This window comes from Tamandua tetradactyla, chromosome 6, assembly GCF_023851605.1.
Source record: "Tamandua tetradactyla isolate mTamTet1 chromosome 6, mTamTet1.pri, whole genome shotgun sequence".
NCBI lineage: Eukaryota > Metazoa > Chordata > Mammalia > Pilosa > Myrmecophagidae > Tamandua > Tamandua tetradactyla.
Window position 1 is genome coordinate 142,050,171 of NC_135332.1, and position 15,331 is coordinate 142,065,501.

General features: G+C 37.4%; 1 protein-coding gene across 2 annotated transcripts in view; it reads left to right on the forward strand.

The window, feature by feature from the left end:
• POP1 (POP1 ribonuclease P/MRP subunit) overlaps window positions 1-15,331 on the forward strand; it is a 58,510-nt gene that overhangs the window by 1,264 nt on the left and 41,915 nt on the right. For both annotated transcript variants that reach the window (XM_077167302.1, XM_077167301.1), the window contains exons 2-5: window positions 7,430-7,573; window positions 8,632-8,805; window positions 10,570-10,745; window positions 11,928-12,176. In XM_077167302.1, coding sequence (XP_077023417.1) covers window positions 7,430-7,573; window positions 8,632-8,805; window positions 10,570-10,745; window positions 11,928-12,176 — 743 coding nt within the window. The remainder of the gene's footprint in view (window positions 1-7,429; window positions 7,574-8,631; window positions 8,806-10,569; window positions 10,746-11,927; window positions 12,177-15,331) is intronic.

A 15,331-nucleotide genomic window follows, 5' to 3' on the forward strand; every position in this document is an offset into this window, starting at 1 on the left:
TGCTTCTAAAACGTGGTTGAAAAAAAATCGTCTTTATTTCTTCTCATTCTGTCTTATATACTACTAAAGTTTTTGTTTTCCTGCTCAAGAACTTTCAGAACTTTTTCATTGGTTTAAGGCTTCGTTGTCAAAAAGAAGGCCTTCCAGCCTGGCCTCCCTTAGTTTATTCTGTCTTATTCCTCTACTGTTTTACCATCCCACTCTAGTCGGGTCAGAGTCATCACACCTGAATTAACACGGTAGAATCCGGAATGCTCTTCCTATAATCAAAATTCCAACTAACTGAAGCCCTATTTTCTCATTAACTTTAACTACTGATTCATACTGTTTCTTTCCCTTATTCAGTTTCCCATTGTGCTTTGTGTTTATACTGCAGAACTTAGCATTTTATTGTATGTGCTCTTATTCTCTAATAGTTTTGTGTTTTAAGAGTAGTGAATAAAGCCAGAATGCCTGGTTTAAGTCCCAGCACTTGTTTAGCAGCTTGGGCAGATTATATAACCTCTCTGTGCTTCAGTTTCTTCATTTATAAAATGAGGATATTAATCCTACCTTCCTCATAGAGTTGTACTTGGCACATAAAGTTCTCAATGTATGTTAGCTGCCTAAGAAGACTAACTTCCTTGAGTAAAAAGACCACATCTTACTTCTAGCTTTGGTATCACACATCCTGAAACTTTTAGGTGCATAATAGTTACCCAAAAGCTTGTTAAATTGGGTTAAATTGGATGACTAGTAGAAACTTGTTAATTATAAAATAACTCATCATATGAGTCTTTAAATAAAGAGCTCTCTTGGAGCATTACACATAATTCATTTTGTGTAAAATATTCCTTGTGATACCTTTATTCTTAAGGTAGGTTTTATATCAAGTCTGAATCACCGTCTTTTTAGATCTGGAAGGAATTGGAGATCATCTGGTTAATTCCTAGTTCTTATACTGTAATCCAGTTTAGTCTGGGGTACTGTATGGTGAAGGAGCGGGTACCAAGGGTAATGGAAATGCATGACACATCCATTTTAATTGAATATATGGGGGAAAGCATTATTTAAAGTCTGGCACATATTTGCTGCTAATTAAAGTTTTGAGAAATATTAAGAATACTGTAGAAGCAAAATTCATTTGAATGTTTAAGATTAAATTTAAGCTTCCTTCTGGAAGCCGTTTTAGACTACCTCCTCAGATTCTTCTCCTATTAGAACTGTTTGAGGACAACTGCTAGCTCAGTCTGCTCAATGTTTGGTCTGAAACTGAAAGCTCAGAGATATGATTTCCCAAGGTTATCTCAGTCTCCCAGAACTTGCCTGCTTCTTGCCCACTCTTGTCCTGAGTAGAGCTAGGGTTCTCCTGGTTTTGTATCGGTATGCTCTGATTCATGCAGGCAACAGTGGATGGACTAAATTGTTTTATGAGATTATTTTGAAGGTTCTAATGCAGACTGATCTGAATCATGTTCTTCACTAGCCAACTGGCTCTGTAGAACGCCACAATTACTTCATGCCCATTATTTAATTTGAAACATTTTTGGGTGTTGTTGTATTTGTCTTTCATTTAGGTGAAAGCAGAGTGGAGTGAAAAAGTGAAATTACATAAATCTCTGTTATTTCTTTATTATTTAGGAATAATAGCCACCATAATTGAGTACTTGGCCTGTGCAAAGCTTCAACCTAAGTGCTTTATGTGCGTACCTTATTCTCACAGTAACCTTGTGATTATTCCCATGCATATACCAGAGACTGAGGCTCAAAGAGGGAACCTAATTTTTCTAAGATTATGTAACTAAACTATGTTAAGGAAAGTATTTAAATCTAGGCTTCTCTAAATCCAAAGCCAAAACTCTTCAACGCTACCCAAAACCGGCTACTTGTACTTTTGTATGAGGCTTTGCATTGGAAAAGAAGGTAAATGAGTGGACATAAGTTAATTGATTGCCTCTCAGTGGGAGTGGTCTAGATCCTGGTGTAGCGTTTAGAAGTTTGTACAGGTATTTTTGGTTGGCATTATGATTGCTAAGCCATTGGCATTTATTAAGCAGGGGCCAAGCATGTTTGACATCCTGCAGTTTTCAGAACAGTCCTACAGTAGCCCAATACCTACTCTGACATAAAAGCACAAAGTATTGGTTGCATGATTTTAATATACACTGAATTTTATAGGAATGCAGTAAATAGAAGATCATACTTTAAAAAAATTACCAAGAACTGTTCACCAATTTGGAAAATTATGTCACCAATGATGTTGCCAACTTCTGTTTGAAACACTAGGACAAGAGACCCTTATTGCCCTGTCTTTATAGCTGCTGCATTTATGTAATTCCATGTATAGATGCAAATAAGACTAGTACTGAAATATTAAAATATTTTGAGAATAGCTTGGCAAATAGGCTTTTTTTTTTTTTTGGAGGGCAGGAACCATACTGTATGCATTATTTCTGGTGTGGTACATTTGTTGTAATTCATGAATGAAAATTTTTTTGATTGTATTATTAACTGTAGTCCATTGTTAACAATAGAATTCACTGTATTGTGTAGCCCTGTGTTTTATCTTCTATTCTAGTAACATATATACAACCTGAAATTTCCCCCTTTAACCACATTCACATATATAATTCAGTGCTATTAATTGCACACACAATGTTGCGCTATCATCACCACCATTCATTTCCAAAACTTTACAATCAACCCAAAAAGAAATTGTACAATTTAAGCATTTTCTTCCCGTTCCCTGCCCCAACCCAGCCAGCCCCTGGGTTCTAATTCTATGAGGTTCTAGATTCTAGTTCTAATTTTATGAGTTTGCTTATTCTAATTATTTTATATCAGTGAGATTATACAACATCTGTCCTTTTGTATCTGGTTTATTTCATTCAACATAATGTCTTCAAGGTTCGTCCATGTTGTCATATGAATCAAAATTTCTTTTTTTTAAAGCAATTGTATTGACTTATATTCACACACCATACAGTCCATCCAAAGTGTACAATCAGTGGGTATCAATTTTTTTTTTTTAATACTATGTGGTAGGATCACATTTCATTATTTTTCCATGTGGGTATCCTGTTATCGCAGCACCATTTGTTGAATTTTTGTTTGTTTGTTTGGTTTTCTTATATGTTTGTTTATTTAGGAAGTGCAAGAACTGGGAATCGAATCCGGGTCTCCCGCAAGGCAGGCGAGAATTCTACACTGAACTACTCTTGTACCCACTGTGGCCATCATTTTAATCATAGAGTTGTGGATTCATCACAACAATCAATTTTAGAACATTTTCATTACCCCAAAAAGAAAAACCCCATATCCCTTATACCCCCCTGTTGACACTTAGCATTGGTGTGGAACCCTTGTTACAATAGATGAAAGAATGTTAAAACATTACTGTTAACTATAGTCCATAGTTTGCATTAGGTATATGTTTTTCCCCATATACTGCTCTTTTATTAATACCGTGTACTGGTAATGTACATGATTATAATTCATGAGAGAACATTCTTATATTTATATATTAACTACAGTCATTGTCCACAATAGCATTCATTGTGCTGTGCAGTCCTATGTTTTGTCCTCTAGTTTTCTTTCTAGTGACATACGTGACCTCAAACTTCCCCTTTCAACCATTTTCACACACAATTCAGCACTGTTAATTATACTCGCAATGATGTGCTACCGTCACCTCTATCCATTCCAAATGTTTACAATCAACCTAATTAGAAATTCTGTACAAATTAAGCATCAGCTCCCCATTCTGTACCCTCATTCTATCTCCTGGTAACTCTATATGAGTTTGCTTATAATTAGTTCATATTTGTGAGATCGTACAATATTTGTCCTTTTGATATGGCTCATTTCATTCATCATAATGTCTTCAGGGTTCTTCCGTGCTATTGTATGGCTCAAAACTTCATTTCTTTTTAATATTGAATAATATTCCACTGTATGTATAAATCACATTTTGTTTATCCATTCATTGGTTGATGGATACTTGGTTTGCTCCTCCATCTTTATTATGAAAGTGAAAAGACATCCTATTGAATGGAAGAAAACATTTGGAAACCACATATCCGATAAGGACTTACTATCTAGAATATATAAAGAAATCCTACAGCTCAATAATAAAAAGACAAACAACACAACTTAAAAATGGCAAAATACTTGAATAGGCATTTCTCCAAAGAGGATACACAAATGGCTGAAAAAGCAGATGAGAAAATGCTCGACATCACTTGCTATTAGGGAAATACAAATCAAAACTACAATGAGATACCATTTCACTCCGCTAGAATGACCACTATTAAAAAAACCCAGAAAATTACTAGTGTTGGGGAGGATGTGGAGAAATAGGAACACTCATTCATTGCTGGTGGGAATACAAAATGGGGCAGCTGCTGTGGAAGGCAGTTTGGTGGTTCCTCAGAAAGCTAAGTGTAGAATTCCCATATGACCCAGCAATCTTTACTAAGTTTATACCCAGAGGAGTTGAAAGCAGGGACCAGATATTTCCACACTGATGTTCATACTGTCATTATTCAAATTGCCAAAAGATGGAGGCAACCCAACTGTCCATGAATCAATGAATGCATAATCTGATTATTTTACTACAGCATAGTGATCTTGTCTCACACCTCATTTTTCATTCTTTCAACAGGCTTATGCAGTATCACCATTTGTATATGATTTAATTATTTGGCAGTGCAAATTAGAATGTACTAATATAATCTCTTCTATCTATGAAGTTATTACTTAACTTCTCCATCAGTTTTTTTATGTAAATACTACTCATGGACTCTGTAGAGATTCCCCTGGTTATGAATCCCTTTGTAGAATTAATATCTTAATAACATTTTTTATTGTGAAATATAATATATATATAAAAAAGCAATAAATTTCCAAGTATGTTTTAACAAGTAGTTATAGAACAGATTTTAAAATTTGCTGTGGTTATAGTTCCACAATTTTTTGTTTTTTCTTCTAGCTGCTCCAAGACACTGAGACCAACAGAAATATCAGTATAATGATTCAGCAGTCATACTCATTTGTTAAATCCTGTCTTCTCTGTTTTATTCCTCCTTCTCTTTAAATAACATATATACATAAAAGCAATAAAATTCAAAATACATCGCAACAGTTAGTTGTCAAACAGATTTCAGAGTTTGGTATGGGTTACAATTCCACACTTTTAGGTTTTTATTTCTAGTTTCTCTAAGGTACTGGAGGTGAAAACAAGTATCAGTATTATGCTTCAGCACTCATACATTTGTTAAACCCGACTTTCTCTGTATAACTCTGCCATCACCTTTGACCTTTTCTCCCAATCTTTAGAGGTATTTGACTATGCCCTTTTCATGTTGGAAGGGGCTGTCAATAATATGGGATGGGGGATGGAACTAGTTGATGTTCTGGAAGGGCTGGCCCCTCTGCATTTCAGGACTTATCTGGTCCAGGGACCCATCTGGAGGCTGTAGGTTTTGGAGCGTCCCTAGTGCATGAACCTTTGTAGAACCTTTTTTTTTAACATTTGTTCTCCCTATTACTTATTTCTTTTTAATCCATATGTTGTACTCATCTGTTGATAAGGTAGATAAAAGGAGCATCAGACACAAGGTTTTCACAATCACACAGTCACATTGCGAAAGCTATATCATTATACAATCATCTTCAAGAAACATGGCTACTGGAACACAGCTCTACATTTTCAGGTCGTTCCCTCCAGCCTCACCATTACACCTCAACTAAAAAGGTGATATCTATTTAATACATAAGAATAACCTCCAGGATAACCTCTTGACTCTGTTTGGAATCTCTCAGCCATTGACACTTTATTTTGTCTCATTTCCTTCTTCCCCTTTTCGGTTGAGGGGGTTTTCTCAATCCCTTGATGCTGAGTCCCACCTCATTCTAGGATTTCTGTCCCATGTTACCAGGAAGGTTTATACCCCTGGGAGTGATGTCTCACATAGAGAGGGGGAGGACAGTGAGTTTGCTTATTGTGTTGGCTGAGAGAGAGGTCACATCTGAGCAACAGAAAAGGTTCTCTGGGGGTGACTCTTACACCTAATTTTAAGTAGTCTTAGCCTATCCTTTGTGGGGTTAAGTTTTATATGAACAGACCCCAAGATTGGGGGCTCAGTCTATTGCTTTGCTTGTCCCCACTAGTAGAATCTTATATAATGCCCTAGGTAGTCTTTAGGATTGGCAGGAGTGGTTTTGGTTGGGGTTTGGCAAGTTCAGGTTATGATAGCTAACAGTGTTAGCTGAAGCATGAGTTAGAGTGACCTCCAGTGCAGTCTCTTGACTCTATTTGAACTCTTTCAGCTACTGATACCTTATTTGTTACACTTCTTTTCCTACTTTTGGTCAGGATGGCATTGTTGAACCCACCATGCTAAGGGCAGGTTCATCGCTGGGGGTTATCTCCCATGCTGCCAGGGAGACTTTCATCCCTGAATGTCAGTCCCACGTAGTGGGGGAGGTCAAAAGTTTCACTTGAAGAGTTGAGCTTGGAGAGAGAGAGGCCACATCTGAGCAACAAAAGAGGTCCTTTGGAGGTGACTCTTAGGCATACTTATAGGTGGAATAAGCTTCTTTGCTATATACTTGAGCTTCATAAGAGCAAGCTTCAAGATCAAGGGCTTGGCCTATTGACTTGGGTGTCCCTAATGTTTGGCATAGTATCTGGGGTTCCCCTGTGGCAGAGTTTAATAGTTCCATAATTTTTCTCCCATCCCGCAAGGAACTTTGCCAATACTTTTTGATTATCTACTTAATATACTCTGGGATGTATCCAGGCATTACATTAAGCTATACAGGACTGAAGGTCCTCATTCTTATTCTGGGCTCCCTATATTTGGATTGTTTAAATGATCTGTCCAGACAGGATGAGTAAGATTATGTGCTACAGAAAACTTAGGTTCTGGACATAATAAAACTTTCTTCCTTTGGTTTCAAGAGTAGCTGAAGTTCTAAAATGTAGACAATGTCTTCCTTACCCCTGTATTCTGAATTACCTTAATCCTGACCCGATTAACTTCATTCTTATCTCTAAAAACAGGTTATACAGATATAAAACAGCTCTTCAAAATCCAGAGATAACAATTACCACTCTGGACTAAATGTGACTGCTATAAGAGCTTACAATCTAGGCCCCAGTTTTCTTATAAGTATTTTCTAAATGAGATCATACAATATTTACTCTTTTATTTCTGGCTTATTTTGCCTCAGCAAATGTCCCACAGGTTCATTTACCAGATGTTCCACAGGTTCATTCTGATATCATGATAATATATTAATGTCATCAGTCTAACTGTAAGAAATGAGAATTTTCCTATGTTGAAGAATCCAGTTTTGAGTCATATAATATTTGTTCATTAAACTTATTTTTATTTTTGAGTGAAAGCCCCCTCCCCCTGTATTAAATTTGTTTCTTCCTTTCCAGAAATGTCTAACGCAAAAGAAAGAAAACATGCTAAAAAAATGAGAAACCAGCCCACCAATGTGACTTTATCTTCTGGTTTTGTGGCTGATAAAGGTGTGAAGCATTATAATGGAGGTGGAAAACCTTTCCAGACCCAGAAACAAGGTAAGACACACACACTGCTTTCTATTCCCGTTTAGATCAAATTGTTTTTGCCAACTTTTTTGACAGACATTATCTAAAGAATAAATGAGTGAATGAAAATAGATGCATACTGTAGAGCTAATGTATTGCATGTCTACCTTTAACATCAGTTATTATTAAATGAAAATTCTGTGTTTCCTAAAGGAAATAGAGGACGATGATCCTCTTTGCGTTTAACTTGCATGCTGATTTGAGAACGTTATAAGGTATTATAAAGGTGATAACTGTCCATTTGGTATGTAATAGAAAATGCCAGTTTGGAAAAATAGCAAGCAAGTGACCAACTTTATTTGAATTCTTTGCAGTACAATGGGTCTGATTGAGCAAGATTTAAATTCAAATTCATAAGATCTAGATTCAGATCGAGCAATTGATGCCTACCATGTGATGAGCCTTTCATATATATTATCTCATTTAAACTGCATAACAACAAACCCAGTAACATACTGTAAGGTTACCGAGGCGTAATAATTAAAATCACAGTGGAGATATGTGGGAATTCTTTCAAATGTGCTACCTATCTCTCCCTGTGTCACAGAGCGGGGTTTGATGTTATCTTAAAGTTAGAATGGTTTGAATGACTTGACATTTGTATAGAGAATTTGCTTTTCATTCTTTCTTTACTTTGGCGTAGTAGTTCTCAGCTTCAGTAGGCATGAGAATTATAAAAGATTGAACATACAGAATCATATGGATTATAGTATTTAAAGGATATTAGATTTAAAAGTAGTGTGCACTATTCATATGGAGAAGATTTCCCTTGTAGCTGTTACAGCTAAGGTTCTTGCATATGTCACCTAGTGTGCTGTCTCCTCCCTACATAAACCTGGGGTAAGTTAATGCAACTCTGTACCTGAGCTCTCACTTCTTTAAAAGAGGTATGATAGCAGTCCCCTTGCATGGTTGGTGGGTGTAGGATTAAAAACATTATCATTATTGCCATCAAACAAATGTCACTTCTTCACTATAGTTCTTGTTTCTGGTAAGAGTGAGCTATTTACTTTTTTTTTTTCCTGAAGATGTAGAGCCTCATTCTGGAACTGCCCAGCAGCAGCAGACCAAAGTGAGCTACCATTCATTACATGACCTCAATGTGAATGAGCAGTCTTCTTCCAAAATCATGTTTAAAAGAAAGGGAGGATGGAAAGCGGGTTCTGAGGGCACGTCTCAGGAGATTCCCAAGTACATAACAGGTATTTATACAGAAATGGAGTTTGATCATATGACCTCCTGCCGTGTCTTGGCTCTGGCTCCTCCCCCTTTCTCCTGTGCTCTTTCCAGCTTTAGTCCTTCACGTGTAGCCTGGGTAGGGTCTGATTGTTCCCCTTCATCGGTTTCTCTCCTTTCTCTTATCTGTCATCGTGTAAGTCCCTATTTGTAAACTGTTCCTCCCGTGTTTTAAAATCTTGTCTCCTTTCTACCCCTTTTAATATAAAATATTGTCTAAGCTCTTTAGTGCGTCATTCTCCAAAGAGGAAACAAAACTTATCACACTGTAAAAGCACTTAAGGCATTTAAATAATTGTCTCCCCGCCCTGTCTAACCGCATCTCCATTGCCAACACCCTCCACCCCACCCCCGCATAAACCCTATAGGCTGTCACTGCTTAGGCAGGCCCTCTTGTCTCTCTGATGCCTTTCTTAGAGGAATTCACTCCAATTTCCTCAGCATTCTTTCTACTCTTAAAAACAAAAGTCTTTTTTTTTTTCAAAATAGAAAAGTAATAGTCATGGTTACATATTTGGAAAAAGCAGAAACTATTAAGGAGAAGAGAACTTGGAGTCAAAACCACTGTTAAATTTTTTATTTTTCTTTGTTCTCATATGTGATTGTTGCTGTTAAAAATGGTTGTGAACTCTGCAAGGAAAATCGTTGCCCTCCCCCTACATGATACAGGTCATTCAGGGTAAAAATCTCCCTGACGACATGGGGCATGACTTCTGGGGATGAGTCTGGTCTTGGCACCTGGGGATTGACAATGCGTTCCTGACCAAAAGGGGGAAAAGAAGTGTGATAAAATAAGGCATCGGTGGCCAAGAGAGATCAAATGGAGTCAAGAGGCTATTCTAGAGGCTGCTCTTATGCAAGCTTCAGTTAGATAGTACTAATTGCCATGGTTTGTTAAACCCTAACCAGCATCACTCCTGTTGCTTAAGAATACCTGGGCCTCAAACTGAAACTCTGTAAAGGTTTCATGTACTAGGATTTGCCTTCCTGGAACAAATAATTCCCAGAGGGTTCCTAGGTCAAATAAATCCTGAAATTCAGAGAGACCAACTTCTCTAAGATTATCAATTACATCCCCCTATCCTTTAGTGTGGCCGCTCCTTCTCAGCATGAAAAAGCCAGAACGGGTGTTGCCCAAAGATTCCTATAAATTGGGAGAAGGACTAAAGGAGAAGGAGGAGGTATAATAGAGAAAATGGGAATAACGCATGAGTATGGCTGCTGAATCACTATATTAATATTCCCGCTAGCCTCTAGTGTTTTGGGATAGGTAGAAGGAAAGATCTGAGATGGTGGAATGGTAACCCATGACAGGCTCTGGGATCTATTCTATAACTGTTTGTTGAAGTGTGCTTTGAAAAGTATTGCTATTTTTTTCTTTGCTTTGTAAGTGTGTTATATTTTGCAATAAAAACATTTAAAAAACGATGGTGATTGTATTGTATGTACAGTTTTGCTTTTAAAAATGCTTTGTAAATGTTTGGCTTTTTTTGATTAGGAAAGTAAAACTGAATCTTGTAGAAAACTGGAAGAATGTAGAGGTTGAAGGAGAATAATTGTATAGTCACATCATGTAGAAAACTACTGTTGGTGTTCACCCAGCAGGGGGTTGGGGCGGGGATGAGTTGTGAGCTTACTTGCTTCAAATCTGTTTTCTTTCTGAAATCCAGCAGATAAAGGGTTGATTCAAGACTTGTTGTTTTTGATGACTCCACTCTTTTCTTTGTTAGCCTCCACTTTTGCTCAAGCCCGAGCTGCTGAAATCAGTGCTATGTTAAAAGCAGTGACTCAGAAGTCTTCTAACTCACTGGTTTTCCAGACTCTGCCACGACACATGAGACGGAGAGCCATGAGCCACAATGTTAAACGTCTTCCACGGCGGTTGCGTGAGATTGCCCAGAAAGAGGTATATGTTTCACGTAGAGTAAATTTTCAGTCGGTTGTTCCTAAATGAAATCGAGAACTATTGACCTAATAGAATTTATTTAAAAAAATAAATAAAATTTAAAAAATAGTAAAGATTGTTCGTTTTTTCCATTTTGCTGGCTTAATCGTTATTTTCCCTCTCCCTGCCTTACCTCTTCCCTCCCCCCACCTCCACAGCCTGTCACATTATCAGGCAGTCGGGATATTACAGCTGCTTTTAAGTAAGTCATTTGGCACCTTGCTTTTCTGGTGTTAAATAGTTGATGTTCCCCTGCCAGATTTAAAATACAATTCTGAGCCCTACTACCAGTCAAGTTGTGTTAGCTCTGTGTTTTGGGGATATGGCAACCTTGGTTTTAGAAGGTAAGAAAGCAGCATCAGTGTCTAGCATTTTGACTTTTACCAAGTTGAACTTAATAATGTGAATTAATTTTTGTACAAGTCTGATTGTTTTTGGCTCCACCAGAATTCTTGCTTTGAACGTTCTAAGATTGTTCAGTACCTACTGTCTTTATCAATTGATTCAAAATTTATTTATTAAGTACCTTTTATATAGCAGATAGTATCCCAGGTGGCATGGGTGGAGTTCAATAAGGTAAAGTTGTTACTCTCAAGGAGCTTGCAAGCTAGTGGAGAATAATTTTTTTCATGAATGTTTAGCCTCTCTTCTTATGGAAGAACTAACCAGGAATTATCCTTTTTAGGTCTGTTTCCCAGTAATAGCATTCAGCATTTGTATGTTAGAAGCCTAATTGAAATGAAATATGTGTGTTTCCCCCAGTCTTGTATTATTGGTCCTAAGCTTTGATTTTAGAGGTTAAAAACAAGCAAAAAACTAGCTTTTCTAGTTTTGTTTTAGCTTTTCTCTTTTGTAATATTAATAGATCGTATTTATTAAGCTCATGTTGTTGTGTTGGACATTTTATAAATGCTCTCATTTTCCCAGTCCAGGAAGCTTACCTAGACGGTTCTTAGGATTGTCCAACTCCGAAATCTTCACTCTTTCTATTATCTCCTGTCTCTTTTTTTCACCATATTAAAAAACTAAGCAAACTATTGAGTCTTTAATTTAGTTAATCTAAAGTTAATTGTTTTTTACTAGCAGTTCATCTTGTTTTGAGATGCATACAAACTATGCTGTACCTTTTCTTCTTGGAGCTAGGCAGAGAAAGCAGTACATCAGAAAAAAGAACATTCAAAAAGTAAATGCCATAAAGCTCGAAGATGTCACATAAATCGGATTCTGGAATTTAACCGTAGACAAAAGAAGAACATCTGGTTAGAAACTCACATCTGGCATGCCAAACGATTTCACATGGTCAAGAAGTGGGGCTACTGCCTTGGGGAGAGGCCGACAGTCAAGAGCCACCGAGCCTGCTATCGGGCGATGACCAGCCGTTGCCTCCTTCAGGTATGCTTTTCCAGTTTGGTTTTTCTTTTAGTTTTGTTTAGAGCCTTTCCAATATAAACTTTTAAAATAGTTCATGGTTTACCAAAGCCTTACCTGTGAGGTTATTCATGCTAAAAATTATTATCGAGCACAAGACACTTTGCTAGATACTAGCTGTGAAACAGGGGAGACTGACATTGTTCAGATAATTAGACAAATATATGGTTACAAAGAAGAAGTGTACAGTCCTTTAAGGGTTACAACATAGGAACAGAGGAGTCTTCCCCATGGAAGTGATGTCTGAGCTGAGATCTAAGGAGTAAGAATACTGCGGAGGTAGAAGTAAGCCTGATGAAGGTGAAGAATTGAGTTTCCATGTGAAAAGGACAAGAGTGAGAGCAAGGCTAATATTAGGGTGAGACTAGGCTGGAGAAAAAAGTAGGAGTCAAATCTGCAGAGTGTTATTGGCCATGTTTAAGATTTATTCAGCATTGATTCACTTAGTATTTATTCATTAATAGCCAATACTTGAGGACCTATTAGGCATCCTGAGCAGTGTTCCTAAGACTGGTCTAGGTGTTTATGCTTCAGTGGGATGCTGGGAAGGATGTTTTCCATTTGTTTTAGAATCTCATGATAGTATATATTTGATTCCAAAACAAAAGGTAGCTAAATAATTTCTTTCTCTTCCATTACATATTTAGAAGTTTGTTCTTTGCAGAAGAACCTATCTTTCAGTGGCACAATGGTGGCCAAGTTTTGTTTTGTTTTTTTTAAACTTTTTTTATTGTATAGTATAACATATATACAAAGCAAAGAAATAAAAAAGCAATAGTTTTCAAAGCACTCTTCAAAAAGTGGTTACAGGATAGATCCCAGAGTTTCTCATGGGCTACCATACGATCCTCTCATTATTCCTTCTAGCTGCTCCAGAATATAAGAGGCTAGAGGGCTTTAACAATTTTTTATGATCACAATCAACTTTTTTTCCTTTTTTTGTAAACAATAACATATATACAAAAAAGCTATAAATTTCCTAGCATAGCACCACAATTGGTTGTAGAACATTTTTCAGACTTTGACATGGGTTACAATTTCACTATTTTAGGTTTTTACTTCTAGCTGCTCTAAAATACTGGAGACTAAAAGTGATATCAATTTAATGATTCAGCATTCGTATTCGTTAAGTCCTGTCTTCTATAAATAATTCTACCATCACTTTTGATCTTACCATACCTCTCATTAGGGTTGTTTGGGCTATGGCAATTCTAAGTTTTTGATACTGGAAGGCTCTGTCACTGATATGGGGTAGGGAGATGAAACTATCTGATGTTCTGGAGAGACTGGGCTAGGTTTTAAGACTTATCTGGACCAGGGACCCATCTGGAGGTTGTAGGGTTCTGGCAAGTTACTCTAGGGCCTGGAACCCTTGTGGAATCTTATAAATTGCCTGAAGCGTTTTTTAGGATTGGCTGGAATGGTCCTGGTTGGGGATTGGCAGGTTATGATAGGTAGCAATGTCTACCTGAAGCTTGTGTAAGAGCAACGTCCAAAGTAGCCTCTCGACTCTATTTGAATTCTCTCTGCCACTGATACTTTATTAATTACACTTCTTTTCCCCCTACGGTCAGGATGTAATTCTTGATCCCATGGTGTCAGGTCTGGATTCATCCCTGGGAATCCTCTCCCATGTTGCCAGGGAGACTTTGACCTCTGGACATCATGTCCCACGTAGCGGGGAGCGCAATGATTTCACTTGCAGAGTTGGGCATAGAGAGACTGAGGCCACATCTGAGCAACAACAGAGGTCCTCCAGAAGTAACTCTTAGGCATGCCTATAGGTAGTCTAAGCGTCTATGCTAGCTACATAAGCTTCACAAGAGTAAGCCTCATGATCGAGGGTATGGCCTATTGATTTGGGTATCCCTAGAGTTTGACACAGTATCAGGGTATTCCCTGATGTTAAAGTTTAGTAGTTCCATAGTCTTTCTCCCCTCCCTCAGGGGACTTTGCCAATACTTTTTGATTATCTGCTTAATATACTCTAGGATGTTTCCAGGCATTACAATAATCTATACAGGATTTGAGGACCTCTTTCTCATCCTGTGCTCCCTGTATTTCACTTGTTCAAATGAGCTATACAGATAGGTTGAATTAGATTATGCACTACAGAAAGTTTCAGTTCCAGATCAGATGAACCTTTCTTCCATTGGTCTCGAAGAGTGTATGTGGTTCTAAAATATAGACACTGTCTTCCTTACTCCTATGTTCTGAATTAGTTTAACCCCAACCTGTTCAGCTTCGTTTTTATCTCTACATATCAGGTTATATATATAAAACAGCCTCTCAAATCCGGAAATAATAATCAACACTCCAGACTTATTGTGTCTGCTCTAAAAGCTTACAGTTTAGTCCCCTGTTTTCTTATAAGCATTTTCTAAAGGTGACCATTCCTTTGTTGTGTTTTTGTTTCTGGCTTATTTTGTCTCACTAGATGTTCCACGTGTTCATTCACATCATTATGTGCCTCATGACAATGTTCCCTTTTGTAGCTGCACAACCTTCATTCATAAGTATACACAATTGTTTGCCATTCTACTTCTCCATCAGTGCATCCTTCAGCCACCTGCGTTTATCAGGAATCATGGGCCCAAAGTCCACAGTCCATAAATATTTAGATAATTTCATTGTTCCCAAGAGACAGAAAACCAATAAACACACCCTCACCAAATAGGAAATCTAAACCTTCTCTTAACTCTTGTCACTCCCCCCATTATTTACCCCTGCTGTTGCTGTGGTAGTGCTGATGGTTTCCTTTTGAACATAGCTCATATCATTCAATAGCAGTTTTCTCCCTGTACCCTGGACTTAAACACTCTTTATACAAGAATCATATCTTTGAAGTAATTCTTACAAGAACTCATTCATATTTCTAGTGTGAGTCAGTGTGACACGTAGGTCTATACAACCCCTTTCAATCTTGTTCATCTTCAATATGGTAATATTACTTCTAGACCCACTAGAGAATCACCTTCGCTCCTATCTATTCCCTTACATTGGAGTTCAACTTCCTTAGCTAATGGTTCACCCATCTCTAGCTTCTATGTATCTCTAAGTCCCCTGTATTCTGTATTATAAAGTCTCTGATTATACCTTTATGTTGGTCATAAAAGTAG